The sequence below is a fragment of the Tympanuchus pallidicinctus genome, unplaced genomic scaffold (genome assembly GCF_026119805.1).
Source record: "Tympanuchus pallidicinctus isolate F22 unplaced genomic scaffold, pur_lepc_1.0 scaffold24, whole genome shotgun sequence".
In the NCBI taxonomy this organism is placed as follows: Eukaryota; Metazoa; Chordata; class Aves; order Galliformes; family Phasianidae; genus Tympanuchus; species Tympanuchus pallidicinctus.
The window spans coordinates 9,266,830-9,285,186 of NW_026294741.1; the positions used below are offsets into that span (position 1 = coordinate 9,266,830).

The 18,357-nt window shown below is 55.7% G+C and overlaps 1 protein-coding gene across 4 annotated transcripts in view; it reads left to right on the forward strand.

The window, feature by feature from the left end:
- MTMR4 (myotubularin related protein 4) overlaps positions 1 to 18,357 on the forward strand; it is a 41,779-nt gene that overhangs the window by 1,452 nt on the left and 21,970 nt on the right. Inside the window, exons 1-3 of one of the 4 annotated variants that reach the window (XM_052688724.1) lie at positions 1,110 to 1,297; positions 10,521 to 10,588; positions 16,910 to 16,999. In XM_052688724.1, the coding sequence (XP_052544684.1) occupies positions 10,586 to 10,588; positions 16,910 to 16,999 (93 nt within the window). In that variant the 5' untranslated portion in view covers positions 1,110 to 1,297; positions 10,521 to 10,585. Of the gene's footprint in view, positions 1 to 1,109; positions 1,298 to 3,151; positions 3,318 to 10,520; positions 10,589 to 14,535; positions 14,888 to 16,909; positions 17,000 to 18,357 lie in introns of those variants that run through there. The other 3 variants (XM_052688725.1, XM_052688721.1, XM_052688722.1) reach the window with 3 other exon arrangements.

An 18,357-nucleotide genomic window follows, 5' to 3' on the forward strand; every position in this document is an offset into this window, starting at 1 on the left:
CACACCCGGAGGGATAGGATTTCCTGGGCAGGATCAGCTGTGAGCTTATAAATAGCAAAAGCCTGCTCAGCCTGCGTGGCGCGGCGTGGCCGGGCTGCAGCCTCACTGCCCGCGTGCTGCTCCACCAGCCTGGCCTGCAGCTCGGGGCGTGCAGCCAAACCTGCACATGAAGGTGAATTCCTGCACAGGTCAGCCTCTGAGCAAGGCAGCTGTGAGAGCTGCAGCCAGCTGTTTGTCATCGACGTGGAGAGCTTTGGCGGCAGCGATGCGCGGCGCTGCCGTTGTGCACTGAGGTGGTCTCCAGTTATTGGATGGTGCAGGGAAATGGGCTTTTAGCTGGGAGCCGGAGCTGATCTCTGCTCCGTCTTCTTCGAGGGGTTGGTGCAGAGCCTGGGGTCGGGTCCCAGGGCTGCTTCTGCTGGCGCTTGGTTTGCAGCAGGTTCTGCAGACCTGGAAGCTCTGTGCAGGGTAGATGTGAAGCAGCGCCCTGCCTTCTGTGTGGCACAGCACGTTAATGGGACGTAGCAAAAGCAAAACAAAGCGGGCGGTCCCAGTTCTTTGCAGTGCTGGTGACTTTGCTGGTGTGTTTCATTTTGATGTGGTTGTCCTTTCTCAACTGAGAGATGCCCTCAACTTCTTTTCCTGGAGCAGAAGCGTGCCCAGGGCACTCTCCCTAGGGAGGAGAGTTATGTGTTGGCGTTCTGATTGAAGACACACAGAGTTACCAACCCCAGAGGCGTCCTTTCTTGCTGTGTTTGTTTGCAGGTGCGTCGCTCCTGTTGGCACCTGGCTCAGAGCAGGGCCGGTCTCGCTTACCTTCTGGCTGGGGCTGCACCAGGAACCCTGCCGAGCTCAGCCTTCAGGCTGCTCACAGCGGCCTCTTGTGTGGGTCCAGCTCTGGGGGGTCGGCAGGGTGCTGCTGGGAGGGAAGCTGGCAGGGACTGGCTGGGAATGGGGCCGTAGCACTGACAGCACAGCACGGCACGGGCCGGGTGCTGGGTGCACTGCAGGCCGGAGCTGCTCGGCACAAACAGCTCCTCCCCTTTGGAGGAGCCCATCCTGACTGCAGGAGTGTAGGTGGAAACCACTCGCAACTTATCTGCTTAGGGGCAAAGTCTTGCATCTGAACTTAAGCCCACATTCATGGCAGCATTTCCTCCCATTTCATGGTGCGAGCGGCGCTGGCTGGAGAGAGGAGTTGTTCCTTTTCCAGCCCGCTCAGTTCTTTGCAACTGAAGCAGTGGAATTGTTCACTCTGCAGGACGGCCGTGGTGCTGCTGTGAGTGACAGCGTGATGGTAAGGCCCCTCCGAGCAATTCTGCTTTACAGCCCATTCAGTTGCTTGCTGTCTGCCAGTCTTTCTCTGGTGTTCCCTGCTGAAATAGAGAACTGCTCTGAGCAAAGGGGTGCCGCCTGCATTGTTTCTTCTGGAAGCTTCGGAGGGCTTTTGTTTTCTGCTAGCCTAGGAGCTTGCTGAAGTAGCCAGATTCCAGCTGGTAGTCGAGTGCCTTGTGGCAATCCAGCATCAATCTATTCAGTTGCCTCTATTCAGTCTCAACTGCATTCCCTGCCTCTACAATGATCTTTCTTTAATTAAAAAAATATATATACTTGCAAATAATCAGCAGAAGCACGCTTTATAGCTGGAGCATGACTGGCATGCAGCACTCAGTGCCACGCAGAGCCTCTGGGGTGATTTTAGTGCACAAGAGGGAAGGCACTGCCTGTCAGAGCCTCGTGGATGAGATGTCTGCACCCAGGTTGGGTTTACTTTGTTGTTGAGGGTGCTGGGGAGAGCGAGCCTCCTGCGGCCAGCAGGGGTGTAGCAGGATGCCCTGGGGATGCCACTCCTCACGCATCAGCATCATCTGGACTTGTGCTTGTGCTTGTTCTGCTGAGTCGAGCTTATGCCCCACTCCTACCTCCCACTGCAGCTGCCGGCCAGAGGCACGACCGTCTTGTGACTGGTGGATTTTCCAAAGGCTGGATGCCTTTATCTTACTGAACATTTATTTCAGAGTGAGAGAGTGGGCCTGCGTGCTGACTGCATGCATACCTGTGCTGCCCAGAGGTTGGACCTGAGGAGGTGTGAATCACACTGTCAGACAGGGAGGCTGCAGTCAGGCGTGTTTCTGTTCCCTAAATGAAGGGCGAGGGCTGTGTTTGGACAGGGGGAGGACGGCAGTGACGTGTTTTGTGGATCAGTGGGAAGATCTGCAAGACAGTGGGGCTTGGTGTGCTGCGAGCATCAAAGGGCCCCTTAAGGAGCTCCTGCTGCACCGTGCTGGCAAGCTGGGGCGTTGCATCCTTGTTGTGGCTGTACCGAAGTGTCAAATCGTTCAGAGACCATCAACTTTCCTGTGCCTTTGGGTAGGTGTGGAGCTTTGCCAGCCCTCGTCCTTCTGCAGCGCTCCCTGGGCGTGCAGTGCTGTGATGCTGGGGCTTGTCACAGCTCATTGCTTACCCAGCCTTTGTGCTGTAGCTCACATGTAAAGCTGTGTGGGGATCGGCCGAGGTGTGCTGTGTGTGCTGCTGGGCAGCCATTTCCCTGCGGGGCCGGCAGGCTGCAGGGCAGTGCTGGGATCCCTGCAGAGGATTAACTGCATCTCCTGTTTTGGGGGTATCAGCTTTGCTTTCTGCGTGTTTGAATCTTTTGTGCTTGCAGACAATACGCCCTGTTCTCCTCCATCCTCTGCAAACATCCCTCCCTCCTGCACGAGGCCATCCATCACCTGCCTGGCACGCAGGGGGCCCTCCTGCTTCTGCAAGGTGCCAGCACCTGGTGCTTCTCTGTCAGTGGAGCTCTGAGCTCACATTTGTCATACCTGCAGCCTTGACAAGCAGCTGATGGAGACAACTGCCTTGTGAATGGGAAGTTCCTGGTGCTGCTGGCGCTCAGGCTGTTGCTGGAGGTGTTGTGGTGCAGTGCTTTGGCGCAGTGATTTATTACCAGGTTTCAGGGAGTTTTGTCATCCCCCAGACAGCCTGGTGCTGAGGGCTCTGTGCATCTGTTCCTGCAGTGCTGCCTTTCTTAGGGCCGTGCCATCTCTGACTGGGGCAGATGAGGACGTGGGGCTGGGAGTGTGTCACTGACGTGTGCCGTGCTTTGGTGCCTGCATTCAGTGGCTTGCGGGTAGAGAAAGTCCCTTGATTTCAAAGGAGAAGTGCTCATTTCAGCTGTGAAGTCCCTGCTTTCAGGGGATTTTGAGCCCTGTGGTGGCGGCTGTAACGAGAGGCACACAGTGGGGTATCAGCGAGTGTTGTTACAAGCCCTGTGGTCAGGAAGGGCAGCAGTGGGAGGCACCTGGACATTGCAGGTCGGTACAGAAATCCCCACGGGGATCCTAACACACTTCCCAAACTTTCCCTGTAGCTTTAGCAGCCCATACCACACCACAGCTCAGTGCTGAGGGCTCTCTGCCCATGGTGCAGCAGTGCCTTAAGCAAAGGCATCGATCCTTGTTCTGCTGCTGCTGGCCTGGCTGCTGTGACCACAGCGGTGTTGGGTGAGCATAGGGGGAACGGGGGACAGTGTCTTTTGGGGACGTGACTTGGGCTCTGTTGTTCTTTCCCTTGGGCATCCAACCATGTTGGGTCTCAGGAAGCCCCTGCCATGTGCAGGGATGGATGCGTGATCCAAAGAGGAGCTGAGCAGAGTGAGGAGCTGCTCATGCCTGTGGCTCAGCTCTGCTGCCCTGCCAGCACCCGCGTGTTGTGCTCTTTTTGGGGTGGCTCAGAGGGGTGCTGAGGTGGCACAGCTTGGGCGCAGGGACCCGGGTGCTGGATGCCAAGGTTTCTTGTGCCAGAGAACCAGTGACCTGCTCCACTCCCTCTGTCCTTTGCACTTTCTTGGGTTGACCCGAGATAATTTCTTACAGCTCTGCTCTTTGCTCTTTCCTCTCTTATTTTTCAAGCCTCTGTGAGCTCCCTGCTGGCTCTGCTCCCCACCAGCCCCCTGCTGGGGTTGTCCCCCCAACATGGCAGCATCGCTCTGTGTTCCCATTGGAAAGGGGTGGTGGGGTGCCTGGGGCTGCTGGGCATCCTGCTCCGCATAGAGAGCCAATGGAAGTTGTCATGCCATAAACTGCCCAGTGCAAAGGCTCTGTGCAGACCCTCTGTTAGAAAGCTGTGTGCAGGGCTCCCGCTGCCAGCGATAAACAGGACGAAAGAGGAAGTAAAAGTGGTTTTGTGCTATAGAGCAAAGCGATAGTTTTGTGTGATAAAATGCACGTTAATAAAAAGCAAAACCCCCTCCTTTCTTGCCTCCCTTTCCTCCCTCTCCCTCCTGCTGCATCAATAGCTCTTTCTGCTGGAGGAATTTCCAGCAGTGTGACGTTTCTGTGTGACCTGGGGGCTCATCTTCTCTTCCTTGAAACAGGAGAGGAAGTTGCTCAGACTCCTCGGGAAAGGTTCAGTAGCTCTGCTCCTCGTACCGAGAGGAACTCGCATTTTTGGCATGTTTCAGTGATTATGAAACAGACGAAATGGAGCTCCCTGCAGCTCAGGGCACCAGCAGGCAAAGTCCCACAGCGGCGGTGCTTCCTCCCGGCCCCAGAAATCCCAGAGCTGGGGTCCTGCTGGGGCGCTGGGCGCTGGGTGCTTCCCACGCTGCAGGCTCTGGAGGTGCCAGCTCCCCTCCCGCCTGGTTCTCATTACTCTGCTATCCACAACCATTGTGTTGCAGCCCTGGGTGTGAGCGTGCGTGCGGAGATGAATAAGCAGTGCTGGGGAAAATCTGGCTCTGGATAAATCCGTGCGGGGTCTGCCAGGCGTGTGGTGTCCTCCGCTCGTGTCAGCGAGGTGCTGATGTGCAAAAGGTGCCTGCTTTGGATGTAAGCAAAGAAGAAAAGGAATGCCGTTGCCTTTGGTCCCAAATCTCTTGGAAGCAGGAATTTGGTGCTTAGTGAGCCCTAAGGCAGTTGGTAATCGCAGCCATGAGAAGTTGTGCCAGCTGCAGCAGATGCACCGAGGCCCCTCGGCTGTGCTGGCACCGAGCGTGCCTTGTGCCCAAGTGCTGGGCAGTGGGATGGGACAGCAGTGAGCATTTGTGCAGCTCGCTCTGCAGGTAAGCAAGGGACTCACTGTACATATATCGGGTTGCTGCTTATCGATTGGCTGGGGATTTCCCTTTCTAAGCATGTCTGCTAAGAGGACGTCACAGCCGTCCCTGTTTTTAGAAGCAGCTAAGCTGATGGTAGAGGGCAGTGATGCTCACCTGCACCTCCTGTCCTGTCGGCATGGTGTGCTGAGCTGTGCACTCAGCAGGGCAGTGCTGGGCAGGCAGTCCCTTGAGGCGGTTTTCCATTGCTATGATGCTGAGCTGGATGGCTCCAGTTGCCTGCAGGTGGAAGGAAACCAGAGAGCTTGGTCTCGTCTTCCTAAAGGAGTGCTTCTGGGGACTGGGCATGGAAAAGGGGAATGGTGACAGTGAGTACAGCGATAGGACAAGAAGTGATGGTCTTAGGGTGGTTCAGGTTAGGTGTTAGGATGGATTTCTTCTCAGAAACAGTGGTGCTGCATTGGCACAGCTGCCCATGGAAGGGTGGGATCACCATTTGTAGAGGTGTTCCAGAACCATGGGGCACTGAGAGATGTGGGTGTGGTGGGGTGGGTTTGGGTTGGACCTGCGGATCTGAGAGGTCTTTCCCAGCCTTAATGATTCTATGACTGCGAGCTGGCAGGTCTGGCTGCTGGATGACCATGTTCATAAAAAAAAAACAGGAAGATTTCAAGCTGAACAGGTCACTGAAACTGAGCTCTGAGCTTACCGTTAGGGCTCTCCTCCCATCTTGGCTGCATCTCCTACCAAGGCACTCGGTTCTCCCATCGGTTCCAACCACTGTGCAGGCAGATGCCTGTGACACCAAGGGCCATAAAGCAGCACGGGATGGGCATGTTTATGCACCCATGTTAAGGAATAATCAAATCCTGCCTGTGATACCACCAGGATCGGGGCTGAGCCTATGCTGCTGCTGTGTGTCTGAGCTTCTTCCAGAACCTGAGTTGTTGGTGTGGGTGTTTTGCAGCTGAGAGCCATGAGCCTGGCTGCAGGAGGCTGGGCAGTGGGGGCAGTTGTGGCCAGCGTGGTTTGGGCCGCAACTCTGGTTCTCTTCTGGTTTCTGAGCCTGCTGGTGCAGATGGGTCACTCATTTCAGGCTTCTTTTCCTGCACTCGCTGTCTGTCAAGCTCCAGCTGCCCAGGACAGCACACGTTGGTGGGATGCCATTGTGGTTGCTTCTGTGGGTGAGGAGACATGCAAGGAGACTTGCAGGGATCCAGGCTGAGCAGTGCTCCCCCAGCCTGCAGTGTGACCTCAGGATTGCAGGCACCATTTCCTTGAAGCAGCTACTGGTTCCTTCCCAAGGTTGAGTTAAATCAGAGGGGAACAGAAAGGTGATGAGGTGATGACGGGTGCCTGACCTCCTCCCTGCCACTCCTGGGTGCATTGGGAGCAGTGTTCCTCTGCCTCTGAGATCCCACCCTGCCCCCTCCCCCTGTGCCCCTGCAGCATTGCCGGGCTGGGGCCCCATGGTGAGAAGCAGGAGCACAGCTGGGATGGGTCCATCTGCGCCGCTTTGGGTAGGGACCAGGCAATTGTTCATACTTGAATAAAGGCCCAATTGTGACTAGAAATGTCCCAACTGCCTTTTTTTTTTTTTTTTTTTTTAAAGAAAAGCAAACAAAATTGGAGAACAACGGGCCGGGGCTGGAGGGGGGAGTTGGAAGCGTTGGCCAAAGGCGAGCTTCCCATCGCCGTTCTGCGTTGGGCTGTGAGTCCTGCGTGCAGCTTTGGGGCACGGAGCGGTGCTGTGAGTCGCTCTGCCTGCTCCGACGTGGGGTCTGGGGGTGTGGGGGCAGAGGGTTGGGGCTTCTGTAGTGCTGTCGTTCCTACCAGAGTCACAGGGAGGAACTGGGGGCTCTGCTGCTGCAGCCTCGGCTCCTCCCAGGCTGTCACTGGAGATGGATGGATGCAGCCAGCGCGGTGCGCAGAGCCGTGCCCGTTCCCTGTTCCCTGCCAGCTCGTTAGGAAGACGAAGGAGGTGTCAGGAAGATGAAGGAGGTGCAGAGGTTGACCTGGCAGGGAGCGTCCCTGGGGTGCTGCTGCCACCTGGTGCCACCGCTGCCCACAGAGCGGAGCGAGGTGCTGTCCTGGCATGGCTTGGGTGAGAGAAAGGAGACGCTCTGTCCTGCACGGGGTTTTGTGTGTGATTACTGATTGCCCCGTGGGTTGGTGATTTTGCTGCCAGTGATGTGAGTGGCAGGGCCAGCTGGCAGGCAGGCGTGATGCTGAAGTTAATTGCGTTTACAGGCGGTGGGCAGTGGATGGCAGTGCCCTATGGGGGTCTGCTGCAGTGCAGGGCTCTGTCCTTGGCCCCTGCCCCCTGCACTCCTGGGTCACAGCTGGGTGGCACAGTGGAACCCTTCCCCAGCGGCATTTTTCAGGCCCTGTTTTCCCCCCCGGGCTCTGACCCTTGCCCCTCATTTCAATCTCCGCACTCCATTCTGTGTTCCTGCTCCCTTCCCTCCCCATTTGGCACTCTTCGCTTCTGCCCCAAAGCCATTCTTGTGCTCAGGGCTCGTGCTGCCCTGTGAACACGTCTGGCAACTCCAACCCTCCTGTTGTCCTTCCCCCTCCCTTTTGCTGCAGAGAAACTTATTTTTCTACGAGAAGACAAATTACTATGCCAGCATCGCTTCCTTTCTCTACATTTCCTGCAGCTTTGCCCTTTCCCCACAGCAGACACAGGTTCCTCTCACCCTGCCTCCTCTCTGAACCCTTCCTCTGAACCCTTCTCTATGCTGCATGGTTCCTTTTGCTTTAAGCAACTCTCCTGTGCTCCCGTTCCTCTCCCATGACCAATGCTTCCTTCATGGTGTGCAGCCCGATCCGGCTGGCAGCCCTCACCTCCCATCCATCTTTCCTACCGCAGCACAACCGCTGATGCGAAGCCCCTGAACTTGGCAGATCTCTGCACTCTTCTCACACCATTCAGGCTGTTCTCTTCCGTGGCTCCTGAAGTCCCTTCCCTACCTGGCTGCCCCTCTCCTCCCTCTCTGCTTCTGCAGTGTATCTTGCTGGGATCCACGTGGCTGATTGATGCCCCGGCTGCTCACTGCTCACCTGACCCCTGGGGGTAACAGTGCCCATCCTTCTGCCCAGAGAGCTCTCCCTGCCCTCCCCACACCTGGCTTGGAGCTCAGATGTGCCCTGTGATCCCACCTCGCTGCTCTCCCAGTTGCTCCCAGGACCCGGAGCTGTGGGTATCCAGGGCGTTACCTGGAGGCTGTGGGGATTTACTTGGTGAAACCTGGAGAAGAGGCATCTCCCCGGTGCGACATCCCATCAGCTGCACAAAGGCTTTTTCGTAAGCCTGATGGAATTTATCCAATTCTGAAACTTCACCTGCCAGTAATTGGATTGGGTTATATCCCCATCAGCGGAGTTGCACAGAGCTGAGCGTACTTTGCATAAATACTTTCACACGTGGAGCAAGGCATCCCTTTGTTATTTTTTAAGCTGTGGATGGGAGCTCGGCTGGGTCCTGCTGTGAGTGTGCCATGGGGCTCCGGCCGCCTGCAGGCAGACAGCAGTGCTTCCTGCTGCCCGTTGCTCAAGGAGATCCTAGGCATCCAAACGGGTGCTTTCCAGCATCTCACGGGTGCCTTGCTAATTCTTCCCTCTGGGTCTGCCCATATGCAGGTGGGTTACGATAGCTTCCCATAGCAGAGCAATCTGGATGTTCAGCCAGGCGTTTGCCGTGACTTGGTGTTATCACCACGTTCCTGAGCTCTGGTAGCCCTCACTTTTCTCTTGTTACAGACCAGCTGTTGGTGGCCTCGGATAAAAGCAGCCCCTGGGCCAGCAGCTTTGCTTACAGAGCAGGGAGCATCCCATGCGTGTAACCGAGGGGCCTGGCCGTTCTATCAGTAGCCTCTAATTAGCTGAGAGGCCCAAGATGACTGTTTTATGTCACTTGGGATCAAAATAAGGCTATCAGGGCTCCTGCTTGTTGCTTCTAATGCACCCTGTTTAACATCAGGACTCTTTTCCCCTGCTAAGTGCGTTAGGGCTAACCGCACCATTTGAACTGAAATTAAAACAAAATTTTTACAAGCTCTCGTAACTCGTGATCCCAGGGCTCGGCTCTATGATTAGCAATGCTGGAGCAGGGCATGGGCTGTAAAAGCTGTAAAGCAGGCTGAGCTGTGTGCAGTGCTTTGCCCAACCCGGGTGGGCTGAGCAGCACTGCCTGAGCACCAGGGCGAGCAGCGGGCATCGCTGTGTCCTCCCCACTCTGTGCCCATGTGTTGGTGTGCACTGCCGTCAGGTGCTGCTGTGGCTTCCTTAGGGCTGTGCTTTGCAGCCCAGGGACTGCAGGAGCCCTTCGCCCATCCTGGCAGAGGGAGGAGGAAGCCCTGGGCTGCCCGCATTCCTGCGTGCTGAGCTCATGGCTGCTGCAGGGCCGGGCGCTTTGCGGGAGGGAGGAAGCGAGGAACTGCAGTGGCCATGAGCAGAGGTTTGGTGAACAGATACAAAGCGTACAGCAGGAAGAATGCCTGCATGTGGTCGGGTGTTATCAATAATTCAGATGGCTGCAGATCGGCAAACAGAGCGTGTTTAAGCAGTTTCCTCCTTGAGCTGAGTGAGTCCTGCAGGCGCTGCTCCTCGCTGACTGGCGTGCTGCTGCTCCCAGGGGAGTGCATTTCTGAGCTGCTTCCTCACTGCTGCCATTGCTGCGGTGTAGGTGTGCAACCACACGTCCTCCTGTGCTGGGATGGAGATGCCAGCAAGGAGGGAAAGCGCTGAGCAGGCATGCAGAAGGAGGGGATGGTGGTGGTCAGATGGTTCTGTAGCAGAGGAACCTTGAGGAAGGCTCTTTCTTCCCATAAATCCCAGCATCACCTGTGGGACCATGCAGGGACACCACAGGGGCCTGTGCAGGACTGGCTCATTGCCTGCTGCCCCACAAACACCTCCACCTGTGGGCAGTGCTGCTCCGGGCACAAAGCTGGCAGGAGGAGATGGAATGAATGTCTGTGTTTTCCCTTCCCTGAGCCCATGGGTTTGATTTTAGGGTGATTTTCCCAAGGATCACAGGGATCTCTGAGATCCCGAGCGCCTGTCAAAGGATCCTCCCTGGGTCCTTGAAGCACAGCAACCAAACCTTCCGCTCCCCCCCCCACACACAAGGGGAAGCCGTGGGCTTTGTGTTCCATTGAGCCATTTCCATCAGGGCAGTTGCCAGCGTGTTCTGCATTGTCAGGAGGAGGAACGTTCCTCCTTGACTCCTTTCCTCCTGCCCTTGAGTAACATAGAGACTGAAAGGAGAACTTCTCCCTCATTAACAAGCTTTCCAACTGTTAATTTTGAGGTTTGCCCTTTGCTCGAGCTGCAGGCTCGACCCACTTGGTGTCTCGAGGAGGTGAAACAAGGTGGAAAATGGGCAGGGAGTCTATTCATACCGAAGTATTGCTGCTGTTGATCTGAATTGCTGCAAATTACCTTTCTTTCACTGCAGGTGTGTCTGGTGGAAGAAGGGGCAGAGCTGTGATTGACCCAGGAGGGTTTGGACGGTGGCCAAGGATGGTGAGTACGTGGTCTGGTCTGCCTGTGTCCCAGTGGGGCTGCTTGTTCTTTGTGGTCAACAGCTGTGCTGCTGCTAAATGTGAGAATAAACGTGAGGAGAAAGAACAGGAACAGGCTGCCCAAGGAGGCTGTGGATGCCCCATCCCTGCAGGCATTCGAGGCCAGGCTGGATGTGGCTCTGGGCAGCCTGGGCTGCTGGTTGGTGACCCTGCACACAGCAGGGGCTTGGAGCTGGATGAGCACTGTGCTCCTTTGCAACCCAGGCCATTCTAGGATTCCAAGAATGCTGTAGTACTATGTATGTTATGTGATTGCATAACATAAAGAGCTCTGAGCTGTGGCTGTATCCATGATGCTGTTGGTAAGGTGAATTTACCTCTAAACTTGTTCCTGGAATATACAAGTAAGGCTGGAATCCTGCCTCCTTGGAGTAGAGACACCTATGCATTGCTTTTGGCTGATTTACTTTAAATCTTAAAGCTGGGAGTTCTTCTGTTCCTCTCTCACTTCTTAATGAAGAATTAACTCCATGTTAACGATGTGCTTTGGTGATGCTGAGATAGCAGAGATTGCACAATAATTAGTCTGCAAAAAGCATGGTTTGAAAGAATGCGGAGGGGCTGAAATGCAGCCAGGACAGCCAGATTGCTGATAAACTCAGGTAAGGATTTTGTACTGTGCTTTCTCAATGTTTTATTTGCCCTTGGTAGGTTTTTCTTTCACAAATTCATCTAACCTGCCTTCAAAGCCAACTGGGGAGCTGCAGCTGTGACGTGCTGCGGCAAGGAGCCGCACTCACCGAGGAGGTGGCCCCTTTTGCTCTGACTTTGAACCCACTCTGTAGCATTTTGGTTGGTGGCCACAAGTTTTTGTGGATCTGAATGCTGGCACTGCCTGCGAGCTGTTCCAGCCCCGGAGCATTCTGTGGGTCTGTCACATTCCCTTTGACCTTATTCTCTGTTCAGATGTTTGCTCATGTCTCTAATCCTTGTCCCTGCTCTTGGGGCCTCTACCCCTTTTTGTGGAGCATGGGCTGGAACTTCAGACTTACATAGATATGGGAGCCTTTGCTTTTCAGTGGGCTCCTCTTATGTGTGTGGATAGATGCTTAATCTGAGCCAGCCCTTAGTTTTAACTATGAATAGTTTGGTTTATTGTAGCAGCAGGGGAAGGTAGAGCTGCCTGACAGCCTCTGCTGGATCCTTCCCTGAGCTCTGCTCCGGGACTTCGGGTTCAGTGCAGATCTGCAGGGGGTGCTGGAGGCCGAGTGCTGGCAGTGCTTGGGCAAATCCAGCCAGCTCCACTGTCTGCTTGGCAGTGCAGTTCCCTGCAGGCGGGCCGAGCTGTAATTAATTACCCATGATGTCTGTAGTGACTGCAGTCAGAGGGCAGAGCAGCAGTGCCCGCTGGTTAACAAGGACATGTCCCAAAGCTGGATCCTTGCTCCACAGCACCCGCGTGCGGAGCTGCAGCTGCTCTGCCATGCTTGGTGGGGCAGCAGTTAAGGCTTTGTTTGCATTGACTGTAAGAATCTCTTCATTTCTCCCCCAAAGAGAGCTGAAAACTCTCAAACTGCAGCTGAAAACGACCTTGAGGACTACTGGTGGTTTAATCCTTAACTGTGGCTCATTGAGGTCCTAATGAGCAGCCAGCACCTTAATACATTACCTAAAACTAACCTTGCAGGTGAGAGGGCGGGCTCAGCTCTGCCCGTAGTCCTTACTGCTCTCTGTGCCCCACTGCTGTGACTTCAGGCACTGGGATTGCCACCTCCATTCGTTCCCTTGGGGTTAGGTGCTGTGGGGTGGCTCAGCCACCACATCCCATCTTGCTGACACGGGGAACCATGTCCTTCTGTCTTCATCCCAAAGGCTCCTCACCCCCTGCTTGTGTTACACACTCGCTCTTGGGAGCTTAAAGTAACACTAAATGCAGAGCATAGCAGACCTGCAACCTCTTCTGTCATCTTTTAAAGATCAGAAGCTGACGCTGACCATCCCTGCCCCAGTTTATGGGATATAAAGCAGTAACTTCTCCTCTTCACACGAGCTGAGGGTTCTATTTTTGGAAGGCCACCTGAGTGGCTCAGCAGGCCTTCGGTTCACCAAGCACCGCTGTAGGCTTTGAGGAAATGAGCTATTTTTGTAGAGACCCAACACAAAGCTGCCCTTTGTGCTGCAGGAGCAGGGGAGGCAGGACAAGCAGCCCTGCTGGCGGCAGCTCTTCAGCCATCAGCATCCATTTGTGTGCAGAATGGGGATCCGTTTCCACTTCTGGGATGTGGGAGCATCTGCCCGAGGCAGTTCCCTCCCCCTGCCTGTTTCCCCTGCTGTTCTCCCCCAGTGGGGTGGATCAGGGCAGCCCCAGGGGCAGGGCTGTGTGTTCCTCTCTGCCTCCGTTGCCACAGCCCCATTCTCTCTCTGCAGGAGTTCTCTCCCAGCGTGATGCTGCAGTGACAGAAAGCCCCACCACCGCCATGCAGAAGCAATAGCAGTGCTGCCCTCTGCCTAACGTAGGAGCACTGACAGCAGCTGAGTGAAATGGAGGACAAAGGTGCTCCAGGATTGGGAAGGGCACACCTGTGCTCAGGGTCTGGCTGTAAGAGGTTCCCCTCTGTGCCTGCAGGAATGTCTGCGTGCACAGCACTTGGAGGAGCCCGGCTGTGTGAGAGGAGCTGTGTCATCCTGGTGTGGTCTCATGATGTTAGCAACAGCAGAGGGAATACCAGCTGGGGAGACACCTGACTTGGCATTTAGGAAATGCCGTGAGCGAAGGCAGCTGAGAGGAGGCTGCACGGACACGAGAGCAGGGACTTAGTGATGTGAGATGGTCGTAGGGGCTGTGCTTGCAGCAGGGAGAGGTGCAGGTGGTACGGTTTGAAACTCTGCAAGCCCCTTACGTGTTGCTTAGGGGTGGGGCTGCTGTGCACCAGGCTTGGCTCTGGGGTTGCCCTAAACTGGGTACAAGACCTCTTCTGATGCTGCAAATGCAAAAATATTTTACTTAAAGGGCAAAGTCTGTTTGTGGATGTTAAGGGCAGCTTAGATTGGAAATTCAAGGCAAGGATCAGACAAGGAGCCCTTTAGCCCTGCACAGCTGCAGCTTAGGTTTGCAAAGGTCCCTCTGCAACCTGAGCTGGAAGCAGCCCTGGTGCCAGCCCCAAGGGGAGCACTGCACCCAACCTAACAGCCCACCAGGCTTCCAATCAGGTCTGCTGGGGCACCCGTATGTGCCAAGCAAGTGCTGGATCAGGGCAGAACTGAGATAGTTATAGGATTTGGTGGCAGGCATGGCAGGGCTTTTATCCAGCATCCAAATAGTACAGCCTGCGTGGTGTGTGCTCCTGAGTTTCCTGCAGGGAGCTTGTTGCCTGGGCAGGCAGCACAGCTGAGTGCTGCAAAGCTTCGAGTGCTCTAACTCTTAATATTTTCGTAGAGAAATGCACAAATCCCTTTATGAGAGTGCAGAAAACCTTTCGGGATGCTGTTGGTGTCGCCAGCTGGAGCTGTCTGGTGGTGGCAGGGCGCAACGTGGCAGCTGCCTCTCGGAGAACGGCAGCCGGTGATGGGAACAGAGGTGGCATTTCCCAGAAGAACGCCGTCCTGCGGCTCTGGGACGGCAGGGCTGCGACCTGGGAGCGTGCAGAGCACCTACAGGGGCTGCAACGAGAGCGGGCAGGAGCCGGGCATCCTGCAAATCCCTGAGCACGCGGCAGCTGCTGGGGCGTCCTTCAGCAAAAGGCAGCGGAGCAGCAGAAAATGGAGAGCTCTGTGCCGGAGGACGGAGCCGAGCGTTGCAGCAGAGCTGCGGCACAAAGCTGCTCGCTGCCATTGTTCCCAGCACCGGCAGCCATTGCCACGGGTCCAGACCGCGGCTCCTGGCAGCCGCTCGAGGAGGAGATCGCGCCGGGCTCTGCGCATGGGGACGGGAGGGGGAGAGGAGGGGTGATCCCTGCCGGCCTCTCCATTTTCTGTCTCGCCTGTCGGGGAGACGCTTAGATGGCAGAGCCCTGCTCCGCGTCCCTGAGAGGTAGGTGGAGTCTGGGCGTCCTCCGCCCTCCTTCCCTCCATTGTCAGTGCTGTGAGCGCGGCACCTGCTCCGGCCGCCGGCTGCAGGGATGCTCCTACCCTCCACCAAGCACTGGCGAGGCTGCGGCAATCCCTGCGCCGGCGCCCGGCAGCCGCTGCCGGCAGCAGCACGGAGCCCAAGGAAGGAGATGCTGCTTGCGCTCGGCTGCCGCCTCGGGAAGTGAACATGAGTCTGCCAGGCCGCGTCTCCTGCTCCATGCTCAACTGCTTTGTAAGTGCTTTTTTTGTTGTTGTTGTTGTGTTTTTTCCATCTCCCTGTCTGTTCCAGAGCTGCGTGCCAGCTCTGTGCTCAGACGCTGCCCCTGATCAGGCCCATCCTTGAGGCTGGGCCCCGCTGCCCCAGCTTGGCATCCCGCCGCTTCTCACCGAGGGGAGGCCCTTCTCCTCCCTCCACGTGCCCCAGGAGACACCGTGGGGCACCATCCCGGTGCCGTGCCCCAAGCCGAGGGCACAGCAGCCAGCTGAAGGCCCCGTGGCTCCCTGCCTGGTGCTGGGAAATCACCGTGCAGAGCTGCAGTGCCGGGGGAGCTCCGTGCTCCCACACAGCAAGGCTGCGAGACTCTTCCTGGGGGTCCTGAGCTCCATCTTTTGTGCCTTATGGGAAAGTGGCTCTGCTCGGAGATCTGCAGGAAGCCCCCACAGCAGGAACTTGTGGCCGAACGGCTTCAGGAGCTGACTGTGCTGTGAGCAGTGAGGGGTGCCAAGAGGCCGCCCCAGGAGGGGCTGAGTCTCACACCTTCCCACAGCAGGGAGGGACTCAAGGACGCCGGGGCTGCTCTGTCCCAGTTCCTGCTGCTCGCCAGGTTTTCATTGTGAGCTGCCAGGCACTGATGAGGGGCTGCCCTCCCTGCTTGGGCCCACCCCACAGCCTGGCCTGCACCCGGGGCGGTGCCGCTCCCCTTGCCCCCCCTGCGGCATGTGGGGCCCAGTGCATGTATGAGGAGATGCTGCAGCCATGCTGGGATGGATGCTGGGTTTCACAGCTGCTCGGGCAGCTGGCTGTGACCCCCACCGTGCCACACATCTCCCTGCCTGTGTCCCAGGAAGGGCTCTGCTATGGGGCCGTGGGCCTTTGGAACAGGAGGGGGTCCCGAGTCACGTGTTCAGCACTGGACGTGGCCCACAGACACTTTCTTTTTAATCTCTGATGAGAAAATATGGAGATTCAGCATCCTTTGAAATATAACTGAAGCAAAAGGGTTGGGTTCTCATTTCCTCAGGTTGAAATCTGGAGGTTCTAGCCCAGGCAGCTCAGCCAGAAAGGTATTTTGTTTTAAATTCTGTATGATAGGTAATGCTTGCAGGACAGAGTGTTTCCTAATAACCGCTGGAGCTTGTAGGGGAGTGGTGGGGAGCAGCAGGCATTCTGAAGAAGTGCTCCTGCACCCAAGTCCTTTAACACATGGAATGGACGCATCCTCAGCCTCTGTCCTCTGCTCATGTCTGGGTGCTGCTCACTTGCATGAAGTGGTCAGGCAGAAACCAGGCTGAGAGCTGATGTAAGATAGGACCAGGATTTCCTGAGTGATTGCATGTTGGCAGGTCCCCCATTGAGACACTCCTCACTGCCCCAAGAGAGGTGTCTAGGCTCCTTGTGTCTCCTCAGGACACCTCTCCAGGCCACGTCAGGCTTCCCAGGTTCAGTGCTTTGCAGGAAGAATGCCTTGCTTTGCTGCTGGCACTGCTCAGGTCTTGTGATGTGGGTATACCTGCACCCGATTGCTGTAGGATTGTTTCACACTTCCATATTCTTCTCAAAAAAAAATCAGGGCCTGCACAATTATCTCAGGGCTGAGAGTGAGAAAAACAATTGCCCAAAGAAGGCAGTCCTTGGTAACAGCAGGAAGAGGTCAGAGCTGGGCTGTGGGTGGAACCCTGTGTGTTTGCGTTGCTGTGGTTCCACAATGAAGCTCACAGGGTCACCTCTGCCACGATAAGTCACTGTCACATCCCTCGAGGTGCATCACTGAGGTTATCTGCTCAGCTTTCCACCAACCGTGGGGCTTGAAGAGACACGACTGGGAGACCGATTTCAGATCACTGTTGTGCTGTGGGCGTTGTGCCATAGCTGGGCTCAGGGAGCTGTGTGCAGAGGCAGAACGTCCATTTCCATCCACAGGTCGGGGGATCCCCAACACGCTGTGATGCCAGGAGCATCCTGCAGCCCGGATGTTTTTCATAGCATGCAGTAGCTGGGGCCCTTCTCTCAACGCGTGTTTTCTTTGCAATGCAGGGTGAGGAAGGCCCCCCCAGTTTGGAGTACATCCAGGCCAAGGACTTGTTCCCCCCAAAGGAGCTTATAAAGGAGGAAGAGTCATTGCAGGTAAGGAAGTAAGAAGACAGAAATCATCTGCTTTGGGATGCAGCAGGCTGAGCTCTGTGACATGAAACCTGAGAGCACTTCTCCAGGCCAGGACGTGCTCTGGAGCTGCAGGTTCAGCAGTGCTGTACATCAGCTCGTGCTGGCAAGCCCTTCCATGTGTATGGAGGCTGGGAGCAGCTGCTCAGTGCTCGCTGCCCTCCTTGACTGCCATGACTTTGCAGTGCACACAGCATCACATCTGCCTCTGGGAAATACAGCTGGAGTGTGATGCAATGCTGCCAGGCTGGGTGTTCCCCATCCTCCACCTGTGCTGGCAGTGAGGAGCAGTGATGCTCTGGCGCTGTGCAGCAGGAGGCCCTCTGTGGGACAGGTTGCGTGTCAGAGCTGGGCTGTGCCATAGGAGGCAATAGCCATATTGCAACAGCTGATCTGGCTCTCACATACGTTGGCATTTTCCTGCTGCTGAGCTGCTGGAAAGAGGAGTCTCTATATTGTGCCAGCCTCATGCTGCAAGAGGCTCTTGAAAGAGACCCAGCTACTATCCCTGCTGTGCAGCAGGGGCAGCAGAGCCAAACCTCCTGGTTCTCCTCTTAGCATAGTCTGCTGCCACCTCATCCCAGCACTCGTCATCCTCCTGTGGCCAGAGCCAGGCCTGCTGCGTGTCTTCTTCCCACTGCTGCAGCAGTCGAGTTTGCTCAGTGGCCAGCATTGTCTGCTACCAGTGCTGGGAAGGAGGACTGAGATGTGGCAGCTGCAGGCTTGGCTGGGCAAGAGCACAGGGGTTGAGGATGCTGTGGGGCTGCAGCCTTCAGAGGGTGGAGTCCTGGGGTGGCTGCAACACAGGCGAGCTAAAAGCAGCATAGGAAAGCGTGCATAGCAGACTGCAAAATGAAGAGAGTATGTTTTCTTACTGTCAAATAATTAATATTTTAGAGGCTTTCCAGACAGGTGCCAGTCTCAGGTTGTTATTTTTGTACCAGTAACTTAAGAAGGAAGGACTCCTTGGTACAACTGCCACTCTCACAGCACATCACGTCTGAAAGCCAGGAAATCCAGTTTTTAGGCAGTGCATTTACAAACCATAGAAACAGCTCAGAAATAAAGGCTGCGTGGTCTGACTTGTACTAATTACAGTATAATGAATTGTTTAATCAGATGCCCTGCCTGGAAAGCAAAGGGCTCTGGTTGAAGTGATGAACAGTTGTGACATTTCTGCACAATTTGGTTACCAACACCACCTGATGTGGGTGGCATTCAGGGAACAAGGAGCCTACTTAGCTAGAGAAAAAGGGGCCTGACGAATTCTAGGGTGGGCCATCTTTTCTTTTCCACATGTACACAAAAAGAATGTAAAACTT